Source organism: Carettochelys insculpta, chromosome 12, assembly GCF_033958435.1.
Source record: "Carettochelys insculpta isolate YL-2023 chromosome 12, ASM3395843v1, whole genome shotgun sequence".
Lineage (NCBI taxonomy): Eukaryota > Metazoa > Chordata > Testudines > Carettochelyidae > Carettochelys > Carettochelys insculpta.
In genome coordinates this window covers 32,803,889-32,828,724 of record NC_134148.1, presented here as the reverse complement: position 1 = coordinate 32,828,724, position 24,836 = coordinate 32,803,889, and the positions used below count along the sequence as shown (strand labels likewise).

The 24,836-nt window shown below is 40.8% G+C and overlaps 1 protein-coding gene across 7 annotated transcripts in view; it reads left to right on the top strand.

Moving 5' to 3' along the window:
* Positions 1-24,836, top strand: part of AKAP13 (A-kinase anchoring protein 13) — a 352,799-nt gene that overhangs the window by 44,480 nt on the left and 283,483 nt on the right. For 5 of the 7 annotated variants that reach the window (XM_075007027.1, XM_075007032.1, XM_075007030.1 and 2 more), the window contains exons 3-4: positions 23,385-23,489; positions 23,722-23,817. The exons of 1 other annotated variant lie outside the window; for it this stretch is intronic. In XM_075007027.1, the coding sequence (XP_074863128.1) occupies positions 23,807-23,817 (11 nt within the window). In that variant the 5' untranslated portion in view covers positions 23,385-23,489; positions 23,722-23,806. Of the gene's footprint in view, positions 1-23,384; positions 23,490-23,721; positions 23,823-24,836 lie in introns of all 7 variants that reach the window. One more of the 7 variants, XM_075007028.1, reaches the window with a different exon arrangement.

The window sequence follows — 24,836 nt, the reverse complement described above, 5'->3', positions numbered from 1 at the left end:
CATCAGGCTAACTAAAATCATGCCAGGTTATGGGTGTTGCCAGACAAGGGAGTTCCACGTTAGAGAGCTTCAACCTGGAATGCCAGTGGACTACCAAATGTCTTTACTTATTTCTTCCTGCCCCTGCCCTCCCTGCTTTGGTATGTGAAGAATAACACTCTGTAAACTAAACAAAAGAACACATGGGTAGCCCCTTAAATTTAGTGCTTTCCTACTTTGAATGGGATCTTACAGATCGCTGTATCAGCTTTAGAAGGATGTTACATGATATCTCCCTGTGCTACTGCCCCCCCCTTCACTTCACCATCACTGGCTGTAGCTGAACCTTTGTCATTTATGCCTGTTAAAGAAATTAATCTTACTAAAAGCCATTGAGCTTCGTGGTGCTGTATCGTAACCTTGGCTACAGGTATGTAAAACAGCCTTCCAAAACCCAAATGTGGAGTGATAAAGAAAAATGTGTCACGCAGTTTGTTTACGTATTAGTTGTCAGGATCCTGGAATACATTTTGTACGGTGGTAACAATTTTGTTTAATCACGAGCTCTGAGATCTACAAAAGAGCTCTGGGTAGCTCAGAAGCTTGTCCATTCTACCAAGAGAAGTTGGTCCAATAAAAGAGAGTACTTCACCTGCCCTGACGTTGCATCTGACCAACCAGGTCTTTACATATGAAACCTTATGCTCCAAAATATCTGTTAGTCTATAAGGTGGCACAGGACTTCTTCTTGTTCTCACCTGCCCTGTTTCTCTCACTCAGTGATTGACATTCAGTTATTAGTATACTATAGCAAATTGCTTGAGCCATTTCAAAGGGTGATTCAGTAAAATCACTATCACACTCTTTACACAGACAGTCCCTGTCCTAATTAACACACCAATTAATTAAAAGTCATTTTAAGCAAGAACAAAACATGCCAAATGTTTTAAAGGAAGAAGCAAATTAGTATAATGTTAACTCTACCAATGCCTATATGATTTGGGTCCCTCTGTGACTGAGGTAGGAGGTGCTAGGTATGCTGACCTTATAACTAAGCGTGAAAAGTTGAAGGGGAAGCAGTGGCATATTGTAATTATGGGACCTAACTCAGATGTGTCCTTTGGCATTGCATCTCTCTGTTTATGTGTACAGGCTTTAGCACTTTGTCCGCTTTTCCCAGGCTTGCTCATGTGCTGCAGCTTGTGGAGTCAAGAGCAGTAGCTGCTAATTTAACCTCTGTGGGCCAAGTTCATCCATGGTATTTTCCCCCTGACGTCCCTTCAAGGATGAATTTGGCCCTTTATCATCCCTTTGCCATGGGAATAGAATTAAACCCTTTGCAGGCTGGTGGTTCCAGAATCCCTCAACAGAAGCATTGCTCGCCTTTCTCCCTCCCACCCTGGAAAGAAAAAAAAAACAAAACACTCTCCGCCAATGGAAGGGTTAACAGGAACAACTGTGTTCCTAAGCTGGATCTTATCTTGGGAGACTGCCAGCATCCTGCTGCTCCTCTCCCACGTGCAATACAGTCCTTGAATTACTTGAGCTGTTTTGAGATGTGCAGAGTGACACTGTAATTTTGTGCTTGTGCCTGGCACTTTAAGTGGGGCTTGTTGCCAGGTGAAGAGTCCTCTTGCTTTCACGCACTCATGGAAATGAGTCCTGTCACTCTCGGGGATCACTGGATCACTTGAGGGGACAAATGTTCTTTAGCATTATCTGTGCTGCAGCAAGTTTGTAATAGCCTCCACACCACCTTTAGGACAGCAGTGCAGAAATGAGTGTTCTTGCATGGAAGTTCTTAGCTTTGATGATGACTGTTTTAAGCTACCGTGGTAATCATGATATGGCCTTTGTGCTCTTGAGTAAAAACATACAGTGAAGGAAGTTGCCTGGGCAAGACGTAAGTTTTATTTCACAAGGCCCATCTGCATATAGCCCGGGGCTTGGAAGAAATACATTCAGGCTACGTATGTATGTTAGGGTTAAGAAATGACAAAGTAATGTGATGGATTTTGTTTTGTTTGGGGTTTTTTTTTGGGGGGGGCGGGGGGGTGAGGGGCTACAGCTGGCCAATAAGAGTTTTCTGTGTGGGTGATATGTTTTTAGTCGTGAGAGGAATAGCTTTTGTGTAGCTTTAGAACACGATAATGCAAAATAAAAATACAGGTTGAACCTGTCTAGTCTGACACCTTTGGGACCTGAGAGAATTTGCTGGACCACCAGAGGTCAATATTGTTTAGCAGTATTAGGAACACTTCTGCTTACTGGGCCCTCAGAAGACATTTAGGGGTTAATTAGAGTTAGTAACATCACAGGACATGGAGAGCCAGGACTGGTGGCTGCAAACAAATTATGGGAAACTTGGCCACACCCATGATAAGTGTCATCCAGCTAACTAAAATCATGCAAGATTACACATGTTGCCAAATGAGAGTGTGTTGGGCTAGAGAGGTTCAAAGTGTGGCAGCAGAGCAGTAAAGGAACATATTACAATGAACCAGAGCTTCCCCATAATTTTTTTTTAAAATAGGTCTTTAGTGATGATGATGGAAGTTTATACATGTTGAAGCTATGTGGAGACAAATATTAAACATCTGAGCCAGGGAGAGCTGTGGCAGGGATTATCCAGGGACTTTGTTGGAGAGGAATTTACTTTGGCAGTGTCTTACAATAATATAAAACATAAAGGTCCCCTGTAACTCTGGCTCACTAGAATAGCCCCATTACAGTAAGAATTACTGTTCACATTGGTGAGGATTTGCCAGATGTATTTACTTTTCTGAGACCAGGTCAGTAATGCAGATAAGGCAGAGTTATGGTGCTTGTTATTGAACTGGATGGAAACCTGCAAGCTTAGGAAGAGTACACTGGCATTAAGTTCATTTTCCAAGATGTTAGCCATGTTGAAAAACTACGAATAGCAGTGATAAAATTTGAACCTCTGGAAAAGCTCGGAGGGGATTATTGTCATTCCACGTTCATGGGGTTAGTCTGGGGGGAATTTTGCAGTTTTAGTATTCATCCAAATGCAACAATTGCAGAAGTCCCTCTGGACTACAGGGTGCTATGGCACCATTAGATCCCCGAAGGACTTTAGGTGGTACTGGAATACAAATAGATGATATCCATCCATCCATCCATCCAGAATAATGCTTCGGAAGTTGTATCCTGTATACAGTCCAATTTAGCAAGCATCCTTAAAACATATGGGAACAGCCAGTCACCTCTGGGTCCTAAAGTGCTACATGACTGCTGTTTTGTTTTGGTGGGATACAGACCAACATGGCTACCTCTCTGTTACTGTAAAACAGTAGATGATGGTGAGGAAGTAAAATGTACTTGTAATGCTTGCATTGGGACTACATATGATGTGATTTATCTTGCCTTTCGTCCAAAAATCCAAACCAAACAAAAAGAAAATGGCCTAAATTCATTAATCCATCACGCTGTCATCTGTAAGATCCTAACATCTGCCATGACTCCGCCCACCTGAGTTGAAACGATGGGTGGTGGAGATTTGGGGAAAAAAGTTCAGTGAAATGAAAGTAGGGTGACTCTCACTGAAAGTCAATAGAACTTTGCCTTCCAGGTCACATCTGTGCGTCTGAAAGTTGGCCATTCTGTTCATACCGAACCAAAGCTCACTGCGCAGGACCAGAGGAGTTAATGCTCTTCCCTGTTAGCTGCCAGGATCTCAGTTTGCTGCTGCTGCGGCGTATTCTGTCTGAGGCTGCCCTGCTCATCTAGCTGTTAATTCTGTCCTGTGAAATGTGGTATGCAGTCTCACACGTGTCCTTAAAGATCCCTTCTAAAGCATATTATTCACAGTTCCACCTAACTCCTTTGAAAATATTCCTATACCCTTGGAAAGCGTTAGGGAATTCTTATCAGTTGCAGGAGAATTTTAAGGAGATAACTCCTCTCCCATCCCTCATTGCCTTTTAGCCATAAGATGTCTAGGGGAACAGGGTGTACCTGAGAACAAAGACAAAGGCTTGCTGCAGCACTTAATCATCCCTATGGGGAAGCGGAACAAGTTCTTGTCCCTTAACCAAGAAGGCGATCAAAGCATTAGGCTAGTTTTAAAGAAGAGGGGATGAGTGTGAGAGTTACCTATTGCTGGAATCTGAGAAACACGAAAACAAAGCTGTCAGTTTCTCAAGCTTTCCTCACTGTTGGAGAAAGGGCATAGAAGGTCTCTTTCAAGGTGGGTTAGAAATTAACACAGCAGCTGGATTCAGGCCAGAGTATTCTTTACAGGTGCCCAAAGCATAAAGTTATTCTGGCTCTACAGAGCAATTTTTCTTTTTTTTCCCTCCCCCTTCCCTCTCCGCCGTGCTCCATGTACTCTCTTCAAAGAAGTCCTGTGGCACCTTATAGACTAACAGATATTTTGGAGCGTAAGCTTTCATGGGCAAAGACCCACTTATGATCCAAAATATGTTAGTCTGTAAGATGCCACAGGACTTCTTGTTGTTTTTGAAGACACAGACTAACACAGCTACCCCTTTGATGCTTCTCTTCCAAGTGTTTCCTGAGCCAGGACCAGTGGCTGCCTGCTGCCCTCTGCTCTTGCTGTAAGGGTAATCTAGCTGCTTCTATTGCTAACTATCTCTCAGTTTGCTTGGCATGTTCTTTTTGTTTTGGTTTGGTTTTGTTTTTGTTTTTTTGCCTGCAGGCTGCCTTTGTAGGCAGATGACGTGATGTACCGTGGGAACAGCTTCACACTGACAATATCGCCCAGCTTGCAATAAAGATAAGTCCTGAGACATTCGCATTTAGACAGCAGTGCAGATCGCTCTCACACTTCTTCCTATTGTCTGTTTACCACATTGACTCTGAGCAGCATAAAGAGGGCTGTATTTGATTGGTTTAGTTTGGAGAAAACGTGAAGGTCGTTTCAGTTCTAACGGGTGAAGCCTCAAGCACTTTTTCAGACTTTCTCTCCCTAGTGCAGGTTATGTTTTTGTCAGAATAATTTCCTTAGGACATTTGAGACCTTGGAGTCATTGCAGTGTGAACTCATTTACACACACACATACTCACACATCCACTGTTTCCCCACAAGACCATGTCAGTGGGAAGGCTCAGCCATGAACTTGGGATCCCTGGTTCTGTACATAGAAGAACCAGCACAGTTTGCATTATGTTCCCTTCTGCATCGCTCCTCCCTACCCCATTGAGCTTATGCAGAGAGCACCGTGCAGAGTTCTGCACTGAGATGGACAAACTACCATTCTAACAACTGTAGCCTGCATAATATATTAGGTTCTGGTGTGCAACATTGCCACTAGAGGGGAGTAAGTGGAGATTAATTATGGGCTGCTGTGGTCTGCTCCATTAGATACATGCTAGGTGTAGCTCACATGCTTCTTGTTTGTGTTCTTGTTGGATGGACAAAGTCTGGAAACTGCCCTTAGACAAAAAAGTCTCTTGTTCAGCTAACCGGTTCAGAACAGGATATGTTTGGGTGTCTGTCCTCCATCTTCTGTCAGTAAGGTTGTATGGAGACACATTAGGGCTAAGTAGGGAAGAAACATGCTTACAATCAAAAGAATAATGGATTCGCATTTGTCTTGTGTTTTTATGTAAGCTCAGTAGCTCTCAGGCTGTAACATGGGCACCTGAGTTAAAAATAGATGTGCATTTTTCACATGCTTCCCCTACACATCTATTAATAGCAACATTCAGACAAAAGAAAGGAGAGGAATGCACGCCCTGCTCTCCTATGAGCCTGTACTGGATATTAAAGAGAATTTGTACAGCAAGTTAAAACACACTTTTCTACCCCTCTACCCCTCCCATCCATCACCCTCCTTCTGCACATACCCAGACATCAATGAAATGTCCACTCTTCAGTTCCTGGGTGACCAGTGGCAATAATAAAGGATATTTCCAGCAGTAGTTTGTTATGGAAAACTTGTTGCAAATGATTAAAGTAGGAGAGGTGCCTAGGAAAACAAGATAGTTATCAGAGAGATTTCAAGTACAACTTAGGAAGTATTTTGAAATAGGCAGCCCTAGAGGAGAGCACATATATAGGGAAAAGACCCAACTAAATTCTTTCAGAAGGAGGAGAGTGCAACCTCTAAACCCAAAGTTGTTACTGAGTAATAACTGAGCAGATGTTTCTTCCCTGCTGTGGAGACATAAAATTGTAAGGGGAAGATGATCCTCTTTCATTTTTCTACTTCCTTCATGTTCTCTTTTTCTACCCATCATTCTTTATGATGATACAAAAATAAATATTTAAAATGTAAGTAAAGATAATATTTTTCTTAAGAAAAGATAATATTTTTGAACAGACCTTTGGACCATTCAGAGGCCTTTTCCACGTTGCTACGTCCTAAAACAAGGTGAAGAAAGGCCCTGTGTAGTAACTTAGGGCTTTGGGCAGGGGACTGATCTCCTGAGGTTCTTTTCAGCCCTAGGATTCTATGAACCTGTTTACACATAACCAGAAGGCAAGTCCATTTAATTAGTAACATTCCATAATCAAACAGCACAAGATCAAAAATAACTTGTAAAGTCCTATACTACGTTTCTCTGTTTTGTTTGCAATGGACAAAATGCTCCTGATGCACACTTTGGCTATGTCTGCACTAGCTCCCCGCCTTTCGAAAGGGGGATGTTAATGAGACACTTTGGCAGATGATAATGAGGTGCTGCCATCAATATGCAACAACTCATTAGCATAATGCCGGCCATGGGGATTCAAAAGTGCTGCTTTCAAGTCACGTGCCACCCGTGTAGATGGGGGCCTTTCGCAAGCACCACCCAGTCTTTGAAAGCCCCTTATTCCTATTTGGCCTTAAGAATACGGGGGCTTTCGAAGACTGAGGGTCCTTTCGAAAGGCCCCATCTACACAAGCGGTGTGCGATTTGAAAGTGGCACTTTTGAATCACCACGGACGGCATTATGCTAACGAGCTATTGAATGTTCATGGCAGCACCTGGTTATCATCTGCCAGTGTCTCATTAGCATTCCCCTTTCAAAAGGCAGGGACTAGTGTAGGCATGGCCTATGAAAGTTTTTTGTAAGCTCACCATTGCATACATATTTTGAAAACTAGATTGTATACATAAGAAAAAATTGGAAAGTCACCGTTTGCACTTTGTGTTTTAACACATGCGGTACAAACAACACAAAGATACAAAGCCAGAAGGTGATGTTTATAGGAATTTTCTTGTTTTTGATGCCACTTCTGTTCATTTTCAAGTGACGTTCCAGCCCTTCTTGGCAGTGGAAGACAGATGTATGTCATTTAGTACGTCTGTTTCCGTAAGGTGCTGGAATGTGAAGTTCATCTTTATTTTTCTCTCTGCTCTCTTGCCCTCCCTTTAGAAATATTCAATCAAAGAAAGTTAGTTTTAAGGTCAGGAATGTAGACATCTGAGCCACCAAACAAGCAGCATTGCTTATTCTAATAAGTTGCTTATACTGTTGCCATAGAAGCCTTGTTGAACACAAGAAGCCAGTAGATGTGTCTATATTGAGATTTAAGTGACCAAAAAACAAAACAACCTTTGAACCTTCTCTTATTGTCATTTTTGCTGCAGGGATTTCTGCTTCAAAGAAGGTTCTTATTGCTTCAGAGTTTAGTGTTGGAGGGACAGTGACATTTGGACTTCGAAAGTTTTTCATAGAACAAATTGTATATTAACTTTTCCTCTGTTAATTGCTAAGCCAATAGTACTGAGGTCCTATGGTTTTAATGTAGGCAGTTCAGAGTTTTTTACAATGATTGATAGAGGTGCATTGTTCCAAGGGACTAATTCAAATGCATCATATTCCTAATGTCCTTAAATCTAAATATTGCAAAGAATGCCTGTTTCTTTTGCATTTCAATTTACTGTGTAATGTTACATTAAAATAATAAAGAAAAAACAAAAAAACCTGCACTCCTATGAAAGTGTCCCAGATCGTTGCTTCAATTCAACTGGAGCTTGCTTGGGTTGTTATTACTTTCATAGACCTTAGAATAACTTGATCCTCAACTTCTAGCAAACTGTTGCTTATTTCTCATCAAAATTATGTACAGCCTAGTGCACCCAGTTTGAGACTTTTCTGAGAGACAGCCTGTGTGAGTGAGGTGAATCCCATGCAGGACAAAATTGAAGATAAGTTTCCCATAAGCTTGTCCCAAACCAAAAGATGCTATAGACTGAGCTGTGCTTCCACCAGGCATTTTCCTCTTTCCTCTCTCTCCCTTTCTTTGAGGCTTACTTCTTCAAAGTATAGAGCGAGCACTCTGGACCCAATCCAGCAAAGCACTATAGCACATACTTCAGGCATACAAGTACTCGCCGTCACTCCAGTGGGACTGCTCATGCTTATAGTTTAGCATGTGTTTAAATGCTTAGTTTGGCCAAAATTCAGTAAAGTGGCAAGTACTTCACAGTAGAGACCTACACTGATAGAAGATGGGTATCCACGTTTGCATCCACAGAAATGAGCTGCAGATATCTGCATCCACGTCCACAGACATGGCAGCCACAGATATTAAGACAGATATCCGCAGATTTGCAGAATTCTAGATTTAAAAAAAAAAATCCACACTTGCATCCGTATCTGCAAAAGTGAACTGTGGATGCAGATACCCATGGATGTAAAGCTGATATCTTCAGATTTGCAGGGCTCTGCTTCAAAGTATGGAGCCTAATTCTTTCTTGGGCACTAAGCACTTAGGTCCCTGGCTCTTTGCTAAGGGACTGATCCACAAGCATCTTTCCTTCCTTTATAGTCTATAGTAAAGCTCTTGTTGCATTCAGTGTGAGCAAGATCAGGCCTGAGGTGTGTTGCATTCCAATTAGGATCAGTGACTGGGGAGATGGGAAGGAGGTACAGGGTTACGAGGAACTTGATGTTGCTAGTGAAAACAAGTATTACTATTATGTATTCATGCAGCTAGGAAAATTGATGCTTCTGCTAGGTTTCTGTTGGCTTAGTGTGTCCATCCCTGTCAAGGACAGAGAGGAATACAAGAGAATGACTGAACAGTCGTATGAATAAGTTGCATTGTAGCACGAAGTAATACCTGTCAAGGTGAGAATCAGTGGATGCCGCCTGCAATGTAAGTGAAGTAGTTCGTAAAACTATGCAAATCTTGCAATAAGAGGAGGATAATTAAGTACATCGACTACGTTTATGAAGCTCCAATCAATACAAGGGGATTTTAATGGGTTAAAAACTGCCGTTCTCAGTGCTTTGCCTTATTACTCTTATGTGTATGAGGATGGAGGGGTCTTGAAGCAGAGCAGGAGCTAAATGCCATAAGGTGAATCAAGGGCCAAGAAAGAAGCTAAATTTGCAATTTCCTTGGTTTTGTTGGTTTAAGTCTGACCCACTGTATCATTTTCATGTTTGATATTTCATTTCCTCAGTTGTTTAAGGAATGGTCGGGGTGGCAGCTGTGGGCAAGGCTCAGAGTTGAGGCATGCAAAGCATAAATCATATTAGCAACTTGTACTCTGTACATATACACACACTTTTTCTTAGGTCATGAGAGTAGAGTGGCGGCGGGATGGGCGGGGTCTGGCTGCACTTTCTAAACTTTTAGGTTTTGTAAAACTTCCCTGGGAATTCTGGAAATGTGTGTGCACACACTCTCTTCCTCCTGAACAAGATGCACTAACCCGTACTGATCAATGTAGTTAAAAATGAACTGGACTCTGTGAGCAGGAGAGTGTGCTGGCAAGCAAGTGGAAGTTAATCTTTTTTGGTTCCAGGCTATCTTTCCAGCCACAGCACCGTGACTCTTCACCTTTTGGTTCGTTGTCAGTCGAAAGATGGAAATTGCAAAGGAAGAATTATGTATCTCAAGCTGTTGAAAAATAATTGTCAGCAGGCGTAAAGTCAGTGGATCCCGGTTGTCCACAGGTGGGATTGAACCTGTGACATTAGAGCCTAAAGCCATGAGCCTCTACCATGAACGCAGTCTTCAGTGTCCCTTGAGAGTGATCAGTGCCTATGGGTTACCTGCTTCTCTCTCCTGAGGAAGCACCTCCTGAGCTTCAGAGACCTCCCAGCGGTTTATTTCATTTGTAAAGCCAAGGGATGTGGTTGTCAGCAGTTGGGATTGAACCAGGACTTTAGGAGCTAAAGCCAGGACCCTCTACCACATGAGCTAAAAGTCCACTGCCTCTTAGTTAAGGTTGCAGAGCAGACTTCACCCTCCTTGTCAGTGGTTTCAGTGCCTCTCGGCTACACAAGATAAGCATCAGGTCTACTGGAGGCAAAGCCTGGTCTTTCACTGCAAGGGTGAGCAGTCACAGACAGACCTCAGCCAGTAGTTAGCTTGAAGCTGGAGTTGTGGGGAGGAATTATTATTAAATTCTTGCTGTACAGGAGGCCAAAGTCGGTGATCATAATTTAGATGATCATAGTTGTCTCTTCTACATCTAAAAGTTATAAATCAAAATCTCCATTTTAACCCTCCCAGTCCCCAAACAAAACCTCAATAAGGAGAGGCAGGCCCTTTCTAGAAATAGTCCAGAAAGAAGTATTTGTGTAGAAGCTATTTCTCTGATTTAGTTTCTCTTCCTTCTTTCCCTTCCACTTTCTTTTAATCACTAATGACATTTACATGAAAATAGGATCTTTGTTGCTTAGGGGTTAATCTGATTCCACTGCTTGTTCTCCACTTGAAATTCTCAAGAGATCCATTACTGGCAACCTGCAGAAGTAGAGGAGGGGAGTAGTTTCTTTTAAGTTACTGGTGCAGCAACGGCACTTCTCATTCCTGCCCTGCAACCACTTCCTTTTCCCCTGGATGCCTCTTCCCAGCTCAGTGGAAGAGCAGTACAGCTTGACCCTTCCACGTTGTAAGCAAGCACCTTCATTAGAAGAGATTGTAATAGTTTCAGTAGAGTTTTTTCAAATTTCTAAATCCCTCAATTATTTATTAATTACAGTTTAAATCGGAGAGCTTGGGCACTTTAATGGTGAATCTGATGGCCCTTATTGTTGTCTCAAAGCAGGCTGTTACTTTTAAAAATTATCCCTGCAAGAATGTAGCTTTTAATAAAAGTTGCTCATAAACATGTATAATTAAGGATGTGGATTTTCAGTTTCCTCTAAAACTTGTTCACTTTGCACATTATGGGCTATCTCTGCTCTTGCGAGCTCTTGCAGTCTGTTTACTCGTGCATGCAGCAGTGCCTTTTCTACATGCAGCAGTCTAACATGTCTCTTGAGAGAGCACATACGTGTGTTTTATACATGGAAGAATAGGTGAGGCAAACCTGGAAAACATTTTAATCCCTCAGAAACACTCCTTTGATCCACTCTGTTTGGTGAAAAATGATGCCTATAGAGCTGAAGCTATCCAAGGACCTTTACAGATACGGAGCACATCCCATTCCCAGGTCCGATCCTGTTGCAGAGTGCATATACGTAACTAACCATGTGAGTGTTCCCCTTCACTTCAGGGAGGCCTGAAGGCTTTGTGTTTCTAAAAGCTGTTTCTTCCCCCTCATGCTGTGCTTTTGCCCAACATTTAGGTATGATATTGCTGAGAGAGGCAGGGGTGGAAGATTATTGGCAGTTATAGGAACTGTTAAGGGGAAGAGCCAAAAGATTGAGGTCACGTTTACCATCCTGGTTGTGGTAGGCGAACTCCTGTAGGTATTAGTTTAGGTGAGTACTGGTGCCTTCAGATGCCCAATATGCATGTAGAAATGCAGGTAGCTCACTGTGTTACAGTAGTGCCTAGAGGCCCTACTGAGAGAGGGCTGTATTATGTGAAAATATAGTTGATAGGTGGAGTGAGTGAAGGTGCGTCTGTTCCGTGTTATAACATCGGAACCATACATGTCGTGACAACAGTTCGCCAAATATCTTGAGCCTCTCTTTAAAGCTGTAGTTATCCTTTGGAAATATCTTTCACAGCACTTTAACCAAAGATTTCTTACTTTAGAGGATGGTTAAGAGCAGAGGCAACCACAAGGTCATGCCAAGGGGCACAAAGGTATACGTTGCTGGGTCCTATAGGTCCACAGTTCCACAATACTTTGACGGCTAGCAAAGTACTCTATTTACTTGCTTTTTGGATGTTTTCCTTACAGTGCTGGTGAAGTTATTCATGTTTTGCGTCCCACTGTAAGCCTAGGCTTTGGTAAGGTGGGCGACATGCTTTTCAAAATCTCATTTGTGCCACACCTTGTCGTCCTGTACATCTTACAGGATTCTGCTAATGCAATTAGGTTGTAATGACCCTGCCTGATTTGTTATTACCTCAGAATGCAAAGCAATAGCAGATTCTGATATCTAGGAGCATGTTGATGTCTTCTCTTCAGGCATAAGTGAATTATTTCCATATGCTGACTCTCTTTAAGAATCATTTTAATTTACTTGCAAACTGAGCCTGTTTTTCCCTCACCCTCAGAGCCATTAAAGTACATGGCATTTGTGGCTCTGTGTTGTTCTGGATGGAGTCTAGCTCTTACTCTGATTTACTAATCCTATTTAACAAATCCTTGTAGTTGTTTTATGAATGATACACTGTCTGTGCTTTGCAATACTTTTTTTTTTAATTTGCAAACCCCTAAGAAATTCTGAATCAGGGTTATAAATCCCTTTTGAAATCTTAGACATAAACTGTTGACACCATAGGTTCATGAAAACCACTGCACTACATCATAAGGCAGCATTTTCTTGAAGATAGTATTGCATCCTGCCCATCTCTCTTTGGAGAAGCAGAAAAGTAACTGGGTGAAAACAGTGCTGCTCATTGCATTGATCTGGTTTCTCTCAAAAGTATTAACCAAAATCAAATCAAAGTAGCAAGCCCATTAGGGAGGTTCTGTGATTGGGTTTGAGAGCCTCAGGTAAAAGATGCTCCACAATTTCAGTGTTGATGTCTAGCCTTCTGCTGCAATATTGTAAATTGTTTGATCTAGTGCAGTTAAGCTCACACCAGATTTGTAACAATAGACAGATAAGTTCTACTTACAAAAATGATTCTGTAAATAAATGAAACAAAGTTCTAATGAGGTTTAACTTTCTGGCTTTTGTGGCTGTGTATTCAGTGATATTTGCACAGTGAACTACTCTTTTACAATATAAGTGCCTGCTTCATGGAACAGAATGTTTTCAAGGTCTTGGAAAGATAAGAATTGAGTGTGTACCAAATACACTTGTTTAATTTGCATTGTGTATGTTACTGTAACCAGGAACAAACTGACTTTTTCTGCACACTGCACAGCTAGATACTTTATTTAAAACAAAACACAGCCTAAACCCTCTTTCACCTCTGAAAGCCAAAGGGAATTTTTCTTCCCTCTTAGTTGTCTTGCTGTGCTCCATTTTTCAACATTAACCTTGTCATAGTATCAAGTTGTCACGTGCGTTATGGAATGTGGAGGTCTTATTGAAATGTTACCCTGGAAAAGTAATAGCCGGATAAGTCTGGGGGAATGAGAAGAGCAAATAGGATACACCACAGGAGAGAATTGTTTCTAGTTTGAAGTTTAGTATGAGAATTTTGAACAGTTTGTTGAAGTAAATGGGTAATATTGATGTGTTGTTTCTAAAATACTGTATTCTGTTTTGTTTTTATAGAGGAAAAATAAAATGTATGGCACTGTTTTATCAAAGCAAACAATTTGCAAATAGACATGATTTCTCCCCAGCTAATCAGCACTTGAGTTTTCTAGTTGATATAAACATCTTGATGATAATATAGCATGGGTGAGCCTTTTTATAAATCTAAATAATACTCCTTAGCTCTTGCAGCAGTGTAGCACTGTAGATTTCTGAGCGCTTTTCAAAGGGAAAGTAAAATTCTGCTGCTAATCTGACACTTCTGGTTATTGGTGTTTGAAATGTAACTAAAAATGTTGAACCATAAAAAGAGGAATTTGGACTGAAATGCCTTTTCACTTTCAATATATTGTCATTATAGTTTAAAAAAGAAACATTACTGTTTGGCAGCATGTCAATGAAGCAAGCATAAAAACAAACAAGTATCTCTCCTTGCTGGGCATGAATGTGTCCCTTTCCCACAATCCCAACCTACTGGTGAATGTCTGACAAATGTCTGAAGAAACTTATGTCTTGTGAATGGTTTATGGATCACTCCAGTATAAACTGACCTTGTGCTGACATTGCCTCTGGATCAGGGAGTTAAATCATCCAGCACAGTACAACTGCAGTGACTTTTGTAAACTTAACCCCAGTGAAGCCAATTCAGTGAAGCGTTGGGAATGGGGTCTTTTTCTCTAGCTCCACACTGAGAAGGGCAGTTCTCCACACTGTGGAGAACTGAACAGGTAGTCAGGACAGGCTTGCTGTATGTATTACTGCATTCAAGAAGGCTTGGGCACAGATCACCCTCCTAGTGATGTCTCTAAATTTTCATGCTTTTTTCTGTCATAGAGGATAACTCTAATGACGGTGTGGGTAGCACACTTAATTCTATGATGTTTACCCCCTTAATTCCTGATGGAATGATATTGGGGATTTGACAACGATGTAGCTTGTTTAACATCATGTGGTGGTTGTGGACAAGTAGCAATAGGTGGGGAAGAAATGCTCTGTTGCCTGTAAAATGTCTACCGGCTGCCTCAGTGTTTAGTTCGAGTTGTTGTGCCCACCAGTATGTAATCTTAGACTTGGTTTTGGATTTTGTTGCATCATTAGGTGTCCCCTTTCATTATTCATTTAGGAACTTTATATAGATCTCCTAATTTGTATCATTATGTTCAATGCTACATTGCCCCAGTGACATGTTGTTTTGAGCAGTGAAACCATTTAATTCTAAGGTTGCCTGCGTGGTGTTCAGTTTAGCAAGTCTAATCAGCACCAGTTTAAAGGCAGATATTTGTGAGGTGTTAGAATGCTGGTAAAAGGCAGCCTGAGGCCCACTTTTGAAGCCCATCTGGCTACCAACTCTTTTTTTTGTGCTAAGCAGTAAGGTCTAGCGTGTAGAGTCAGAACTGTGGGACTCAGGATCAGGGCTCTGCCCCCCACACCCCCTTCTGCTAATGTGGGCAAATCACTTCATTTTTCTGTGCTTCAGTTAGTCTGTTTTAATCTGTAAACACTGACATAGGGACTCTTACTATGTATAGACAGTGTGCCTAGGCCTCACACTGGGTTGGAACCTCTAGACATAGAAATTTGATGGGGGAACTTGCTCTTTGTGGTTAAGAATCTCATATCCATATAAACAATAAACACGATCACTGAGGCAGTGCTTATTTCTGTATTTTACCAGGTACAACTGAATCCATTTTAACAATTTGCTAATCTGGCAAAAGTTCTGTTCCACACTTCTCACCGTGGAATCTGATATTTATAATTTTATATTTTAAAGTGATTTTTTTTTACTCTTCCTTCTCACATATTTTCTGTGTGTGTGTGTGTGTGTGTGAGAGAGAGAGAGAGAGAGAGAGATCCAATTTAATGTTGATTTGTGCAAGTCAACTTAAAAAAGCGAGTTTTAAGTAGTTCTATGAGGCCTATGGCTGCTGATTTGAGCACTGTGCAATCTAAACGTATTTATTTTCACAGCGCCCCTACGAGGTAGGGAAGTGCTACTGTCTCCATTTTACAAATTCGAACAGAGCTGTAGTGAAAAGTTACATCAGCATAGCGACATCTCTCAGATGTGTGAAAAAACCCGTAGCCCTGAGAGATCTAGGTACGCCAACCTAACACCACAGCATAGACAGTGATAGCTGACAGCCTAGCTTCTGCCTCTCGTGGTGGTGGGTTAATTTACAGCTAAGGGGAGCAAGTGTCTACATCGAAATGCCACAGTGGCGCGGCTGCAGCTCTGCTGCTGTAGCTTTTTAGATCACTGTCCCACTGTCCAAACAGGAAGTCTATGACAGAACAGGGACTTAAACTCCATGTGTTTGTGCCATAACCACTAGACAGGGCTGCCCTTACAATTTATGGGGTCCTGTGTAAGTTACTTGAGGCTTCTCATCCTCCCTGTCCCCAGGGCAGCTTCTGCTGGGGCTCCGGCTTTTCCTGGAGCCGGAGCAGAGCCGAAGAGGCTGAGGACTCCTATCTGGCACAAGGGAGACTTCAGTTAGTACAGCAGCCAGGTGGCTGATAGGAGCATGTGGGCAGGGGAGGGTGGGAAGGAGGTAGGAAGAAGGCAGCCCTGCTGCCATTGGCTGAGAGGGCAGCTGGGAGATGGGGCTTGGTCAGAGAGGAGTGAGCAGAAGGTCATCAGGACCACCTTTACACACTCACTGCTTTGTAGGGGAGCACAAAAATTAGGCACTCCAAATGTTCAGGTGCCCTTTGCAGCTGCATGTGCCTAAGGATGGCCCTGTCACTTGACCATCTTTTTCTCTGAGTTTTGCAGTTAGTTCTGAAGGAGGTAAGATTTTTTTTGGGCATTCTGCCATCTCCAGCAGAGTCCTGCAGTCGTAAGCTATCTGCTGAGAAATGTGTATCCCTCTGTTCCTTCCTCATTGTACCTAGCTGTTCCACTCAAATACCACTGCTGGTAGGATATGGCTAAGATGATGTAGGTAGATCCTTGTGTACCTAGGACAACCCGTTTACAAATACAGTGGTTAAGAACTTGGGGCCGAAATGTTCTCCCTAGCAAGAAAACACAGAAAAAGGCATGGAGGTGGTAGTCTCTCAAAACGCCCTGGGTTACTGGACAGGTGGACTACTTGATGGTCCATTTTGGGTGTTTTCTCAGGGTCAATTGCTACTTTCCTAGGAATAATGAGTTGCTTTAGGTCCTGCTTTATATTTACTTCTGTGGACTGAAAAAATACCACATCCAGTAGCAACAAAATCCTCTTGCCCAAGGACACCTGCTTTTAGGAGTGAATACATCCAAAGAATGCATGGCATTTGCTTCCCCCAAAGCACTGTGAACTTCAGACTTTGCCTCTTGCAAGACCACTTGTGAATACATGTCACAAACTAGAGAGAGAAATGCATCCTTTTAAGATGGAGCACAGTGTTTACATGTATAAAACAAGCTCCATCCGCAGCGCCTCAGCCTGTGGGTTTGCAATGACGGTGTTCCTGTAGTGCTCAGTTTGCTGCTGTTTGCACTTCCTGCACATTTTCTGATCTGTGGGTGAGGGTTTATTTTGGGCTCTGGCCCATGTTAACAAAGGGGACAACTTGTTTAGATTATAGTCTGAATGTCATCCTAGAAGAGACCTCATCCTTTGTGTCTTGTGCTAACAGACAGAGGCTGTGCCCCCTGGAAGGGAAACACTAACAAACAGGAGGAGGATCCATGGTGTCATTAGTGTGGTTCCTTTTGAAGAGAAGGTTGTAGCCTTGAGTCATTGTAGCAACTTAATGGCACTTGGAATTATTTCGTCCCTCCCACACACAACACATTTCTTCAGCTGGAGATTGAACTTTGCTCTAGTGTGAAGCTTATTACAGTAATGGATTTAAAAAATACTGATTGTACATTACAAGTTCAGAGAATACACTTACTGTCCCCCAAATACACTAGAACACGGTGATGCAGCTGGAAGAGTTAATCCTGATAAAGGTCTGCAAGAGTTTACTTGTTTTTAAACAAACAATTTTAGGGCTGTCAAGCAATTAAAAAAATTAATCAGCAATAATTGTGCTATTAGTAATGAAATAACATTTATTTAAAAATTAGTGGATGTTTTCTACATTTTAAAATGCATTGATTTCAATTACAACACAGAATACAAAGTGTGCACTGCTCACTTTATATATGATTAGAAATACTTGCACTGTGAAAGACAAAACAAAAGTCTGTTTCAATTCGCTGAATACCAGTACTTCAGTACAATCTCTTTGTGATGAAAGTTAAATTCACAAATGTAGAATTATGTGCAAAAATATTGCATTCAAACTGAAAACAAGTAAAACTTCACAGCCTCCCCTTCATCCTGCTTCTTGTTCAGCCAATCACTCAGACAAACACATTTGGTTACAAATTTGCAGGAGATGCTGCTTCCTGCTTTTTGTTTACGACGTCACATGAACGCGATAACAGGCGTTGGCCATTTACATAGCACGGTTATAGCTGATGTCTCAAGATATTTATGTGCCAGATGCGGTAAAGATTCACATGTCCTTTCACGCTTCATACACCATGCCAGAGGACAAGAGTCCATGCTGGTGATGGATTTTGCTCAATAACAGTCCAAAGCAGAGCAGACCTATGCATGTGAATTTTCATTATCTGAGTAAGATGGCCACCAGCAGACAGATGATTTTTTGGGGGGTGCGGGGGGGAGGGTAGGAAAGCTGTTCAGTTTCTGTAGTTCTTGCATCAGCATGTTGCTCTTTGAAGACTTCTGAAAGAGTGCGCTGCACCTTGTCTTTCTCGGATTTTGGACAGCACTTCAGAGTCCTACACCTTGGTTCAAGTGCTGCAGCTATCTTTAGAATTTCATGTTGGTGCCTTCTTTCTGTTTTGTCAAAACTGTTGTGAATACGTTCTTAAAATGAACATGTCCTAAGTCATCATCCAAGAATGCTCTAACATAAAATATATGGCTAATGCAAGTAAAACAAGAGGAGACATACAATTTTCCCCCGAGGACTCCAGTCACAAATTTAATTAACACAGGGTCTTAAATATAATCAGCATGGAAGCATGTCCTCTGCAAGAATGGCCAAAGCATGAATGACAAGTGTCAGAGAGGTAGCCATAGTCTGTATCTTCAAGAACAACAAGAAGTCCTGTGGCACCGTATAGACTAACAGCTATTTTGGAGCATAAGCTTTTGTGGGCAAAGACCCGCTTCGTCAGATGCATGAGACATGAATGTTTAGCATATCTGGCATATAAATACCTTGGAATGCCAGCTACAAAAGTGCCAGGCAAACAGGTATTCTCACTTTCAGGTGACCTTGTAAATAAGACGCGTGCAGCATTATTTTCCTGTATATGTAAGTAAACTAGTTTTTGTCTTAGTGGTTGGCTAACCAACTTATAGGTGTTAATGTTTTGTCTTGTTTGAGTGCAGTTATATTAAAAAAAAAATCTAATTTTGAAAAAAAACAGGCAGTTAAGTAGCACTTTAAAGACTAACAAAATAATTTATTAGGTGAGCTTTAGTGGAACAGACCCACTTCTTCAAGCCATAGCCATACCAGAACAGACTCAACATTGAAGGCATAGAGAACCAAAACAGTAGTCAAAGCTGACAAATCAGAAAAAAAAAATCAAGGTGAGCAAATCAGAGAGCAGAGGGGTGGGGGGGGGAGAGGGGAGTCAAAAATTAGATTGTCAAGTATGCCAAAGAGCCCCTACACTTTCATGATAAACAGACTGTATGATGATATTTGTATTGAAAAGACTATTGTTTTTACAGTGAAAATATTTGTAATAAAATATAAAGTGTTGTATATTTTGCTTTTTTGTCTGATTGAATATATTTGAAAATGTAGAAAAATATCCAAAATATTTAATACATTTCAATTGGTTATTCTGTTTAATAGTGCAAATAACCAAAATTAATTTTAATTACAATTAATTTTGATTTAATTATGTGAGTTATTGAGAGGTCTAAAATATTAATAACACTTGTAGTATGAAGGTTGTGTCCCACTCCAGTAAAAGCAACACTGAGCCTTTGGGCCAAACCTTACTCTCAGTAATATGTATTTCTGAATGTTCTGGTTTTGCCCAGAAATTGAGCCATGTTTTCTAAATTTATGTACACAGTGGGACAATGCCCAAAAGCCTCCCATTTAGCTGCTTTTGTCTCTTGAAGGACTGGCAAAAACTGAAGATAAATAATCTCTTATCACAAAGGGTATGCTAGTATATTAGGGCAACATTTAAATATGTCTACTCAACTGTAGCTATCAGAGAAGGGGGAAAAAGCCTGTAGATGTTACAACATTTTGGGATATAGTGAGGGCAAGCAACATTTTCACTGGTTGAATTTGATACAGAATTCTGAAATGTGGGGGTGTGGTTTTTGAAGGGAATCTACTGTGTGTGTCTTGGTCCCAGTTGAAACAGGCAGGTCAAAATAATCAACAGTTTATCTTGCAGCTCATTATTGCCAAGTTTTTGTGCTCCAGTTGGATTTGTTGAAAGCTTAATTATTACAATTATAAACAGATTCTGAGACAACTCACTGTGCCTGTCAAAACCATTGAAGTTTGCAAAGCAGAAAATGCATAGCACTTTTCATAAGAAAAGGCAATAATCCTTGTTTTAAAACAATCAAATAATTTGACAAAGGTTGCTGCTGGGTGTGTTAATGTCAGAGTTATTTGGTTGGGTTTTGTTTTTGTTTCAACTTAAAGATAGGTACGCCTGTATGATTCAGTTTATTTAACTCTTCAGGTAAAATCAGCAGGATGTTCTTAAATCAGAATAGGCACTTTCTTGTGGTTGGTTAATTATTACTCTCTTTGCCTTGAAATCTTTGTAAGCGTCTTTTCTATTTAACTGAGTACAAGTCACTTGTCTTAAGACAGTGCTAAATGACATTGTTCATTTTGCATGTATGGGTACAAAGGCTGATGCTTCACTTGTGAAGGCAACGTATGAAGCTGACTGGCTCTAAGCAATCTGGGGTACAGGGCCCGCGTTCCCTCCCCAAAAAAAATGCAGGTAGTGGCAGCAGTTGTTTCTCATTCCCTGCCTATCTAATCCTGGGACTGGCATTGTGTCTTTTAAAATTGTGCAGACTCCCATCACAGCCCCCTGCCCCTGAAAACTCAGTCTCTTCAGTAATTTACCTGTGATATGGACAGTGTTCTCCAAGCTTCTCAGCATAGAGGGCTGCATTTAGACCTGACTGATACAATGATCTGCTGCCCACTGATCATATTTTGTCAGATGGGGCAAAGGGATTTCTCAGATCAGGAGTAAATTGTTCAGGTGACTAGCAGGTGGCAAACCCTGACTTCTCTGTTTTTCATTTTTACCAACACCATCATCACCCTGGTTGGTTCACCTTAAATATATGCACTCTGGATCTTCTCTGTTGTGTAACTGTAGCCATCTAGTATCTAGCTCTGATTGGCATTCCCATGTAACCCCCATAATAATTCTTAGAGGGCTGTCTCATAAGAAGTCTGAGGTGCCACTCTTGGACACATCTCTTAATAGCATGCCAATCCAAAAGCTTAAGGACAAATCCTCTTAATGTTGGCTTAGGCTATTTGCCAAGCTAGTAATTACAGTTAGTTTCATAGAAGCTTTGACTATAGCAAACTTCCTCATTCTTCTGTATTTTACATCACTGTAGGTTCTGTGAAATACCACAGTGCTGAGATACCAAGCTAAACCTTAGAGACTAACCAGTGGTTGGGTATTACTGAATTTTGTTCAAAGGAATTACACTGGTCATTCAGCACTATAACTGTCTTGGTGTGCTAAATAAATTATCTTTCTTTGCTTGTCTTCTGTGTCTTTCTCTGTGAAATCCTTCTGCATGTAATTCATACTTCGTGAATGTATGGTCAAAGTTTACCTGTTACTGAACTGACCTTGTTTGGGCATCACACAAGGAATTAACTTGACCCTAATGGCTTTTATATCTTACCTTCTCTATGCTTGAGTTTGTCTTTCTCTGTCATGAGTGAAACCGAGTCTCAAATTCTTACTACAGTGCCATATAGATTTTTTTTCCCTGTTACACAATTGCTAAACAATTTAACATGATTGACAGCTTCTCCTCTAAAGAGACTTAAAGGATAGTTGCAGCAGAAGGTGTTTAGAGGTCAAAAACAAGGGGCTTTGACAGAGCTACATGAGCGTCCCAGAATGGCTTTATACTTTTGGGATTTTAAAAAGGTACAGCTGAATATCTACAGAACGGACTGAGGATTTTCTCTATTTTGGCAAAAGAATGGTTTGTTACATCCAGTGATGGAATATTATAAGTTGAATGAATTTCTGTCATTGTATGTGAGGATTTCATTGTGGGTGAACCCTCTGCATTTCATATTGGAAAATTTCAACCTGACTGTCAGATCAAACAACAAAACCACTATCTTCTAGGTGTCATTGTTTCTTTGTCTAGCAAGCTCTGCAAGTGAGCATTAGATAGAAATTCATGGGACTTGTAGATGGCTAATTTCCACTTTATTGTATTTTCATCTAAAAGGGAAATTATTTCAAGAGTGGAATTTAGTGTTTTGTTTTGTTTTTTTTGTTTTTTGTTTAAAGCTCTCTTTGTGAATCATCTAGGGTTGCCAACAAAGAAACATGGAAAGAAGAATGTACTCTCTAAGAACTGGTTGAAAACTTTTGGATTGTGGAATTTTTAATTTAATGTTGGGGAAAAAAGAAACTTTAAAAAAAAAAAAAGTTCCATTCTCTACTGTTATCTCAGTATCAGTATTTCCAATGGGTAGTAAAATGATACCATCTTCTATACAATGGAACCTTGCTAAACTGTACAAAAAATTTCCTGACCTCTCAGCAAAGATTCAACAAGAGACTGCATTATGCCTTCTCCTATTTATATGTCTTCCTTTAATGAAATATTGTAAGGTGCAGTACTATAATTAAAGTTATACTCTAGTTATGAGAATAAATGAACTGGGCATATTTTTGTGATGTCTTACCTTTCTTTGATTTTTATGTTCAGTGTTCACTTGCTAATTCACATGAGTTAGTGTCTCCCAGTCATTAATTCTGCCTCTTTTGAGTTTACTGACTTATAAACGCACTTTTACCTCTGAGTCCCTTAAGAGCATTGTTTCAATGTGCGGGAGAGCAGCTGCTTATCTCTGGTTACAAGTGCCTTCCTGAACAGGAGAGAATAAAGAAAGAAAGACAGCCTGAAAAGTTCCTCTGTACGCACAAGTCAGGTGAAGCTAGCAAGCTCAACAAGTTATGGTGACCAAGTGATGGTCTGAGAAGCTTGATTGACTTTGTTTTAACTAATAAAGTCTCCCACAGAGCGTTAATAAACTGAACCACTGACTGTATTTTCTCTCCTCTCACCACTCTGAATTGTATCTTAAGAGCCTAACTTTCCCTTTGTATTAAACTGTCCTTTTTCCACGGGCACTTAATGAAACAGATTAATCCCTTTGAGTACAGTATGAGAAGCAAGTGATTCCCCAGAGCAGAGGATTTGCCTGTGGAAAGGCATACAGGAGTATGATTTAAATTCTGGCTGGGGATCCACAGAACTGTGAGAATGGAGACTTCTCAGCATTTCTCCCAAGTAGTCTGGCCCTCCCCTGCTTTTTTTTTTTTTAAACTGAGGCTACATCTACACTTACCAATGGGAGGACTTGTTGATTTCCCTCAGTGAGGAGGCCCAGATAAGTTGGTCATAGACATGTTGATTCCAGCTTCTCAGTTGCCATAGCTGGAATTGTGTATCTAGGACCTACTTTAGTGTGTAACTGCCATAAGTCTCTGGAGAATGAGTCTTGCTGGCAGGGTGTGCTCCTGCTCCAGATGGATTTCCTCCTAAAATGAGTTTCTTCTTTGTAGGAGTTTCAGTTAGAACAAGATGTCTTTCACTTCAGTATAATTGAACCATCTATGGAAAAGGAAGCTTTGCCATCCTCATCTGCATGCCACTCAGAAGATTAAAAGGTAAGAAAGCTGTTTGCTTACTCCTACCTTCAGAATATTACTCCTTTTGGAAGTGTGAAGCTCCATGGTTAATGAAGACTTCCCTCCTTCCTCATGGACCAATCACTGGCTTGTCTTCAAATTATCTTGTCCCACTTCAACTGTTTTCTGTCTCATGCTTTTTGTATATGTAATTCTAAAGTTCCCTCGATGCCAGTGGTACCTAAAATGATTCCACTTTTCTCCTTTCCAGAACCAGTATATTACTTTCTGCTGTGATTCTCTGTGCTTGACCTGGAGGTCTTAAAAGAAGCTTCTGGAGCTTGCCACACTGCTGCATGCAGTTACAGTAAGGTTAAAAACTTCATTGATCAGTGATGAATAAAACTAGTTGAAATTGTGTTCTTGTGATGTTATCTCCCACACTTGTCTGCTGATATCTTATAGAAAGGTGCTGATACTAAAGCAAATATCTTAAATTGGTTTAATGGATCATTCTTTTGATACAATTTTTTTATAGTTGACTTGAAGTGGCAGTCAAACAACATAATCATCACACTGAAGAATGACAAACATAGGTGTAGGAATTTCATCTGTCTCATGGGTAAACTCACAAAGCTCCCCATTTGAGAGAGTGTGAAATGCATTTTTCTCTTTGTCATGCTTTCTTGCAGTTGGGGAATGTCAATTCGCCATTTTTCCTACTACTTTATTTTATGGACCCATGTTATGGGGTCATTTTGGATAATCAGATGGACGTGAGTTACCCACATGAAACTGTGGCCAAAAGAGCAAGTTTTATAGCATAAGGATGCATTAAGAGCGGAATCTGAAGGAGCAATAGAGATGCTATTTTACCTCCATTTGGGATGGTTCCAACTGTTGCTGGAATCCATTGTCCATTTGTACCCAAAGTTCAAGAAGGATGTTGATGATTTGGAGAGGATTCAAAGAAGGGCCACAAGAATAATTAACACAGTAGAAAACTTGCATTATAGTTAGCGGTAGACTCAAGGAACACAATCTATTTATTGTAGCAAAGAGGAGGTCAAGGGTGACTCGTTTATGTTCTGCAAGTACCAGATATTGTGAACAAATATTTAATCATGGTCTTAACATGATCCGTTGGGTGTAAATTGACATTTGGATAAATTTAGATGGGAAATAAGGTATAAATTTTCAACTGAGAGAATTAGAAACCATTGCAGCAATTTATGTTGGGGCTTGGTGAATTCTCCATCACTGACAAATTTTAAACCAAGATTGGATCTTTGTTGGAGTGGTCAGCTCTGGTCTTAGAATTTATGAAGCAAAGACTGGATGAGCCTTACTTTTCTATTATAAAGAAATCTTGAATAACCTTTGATA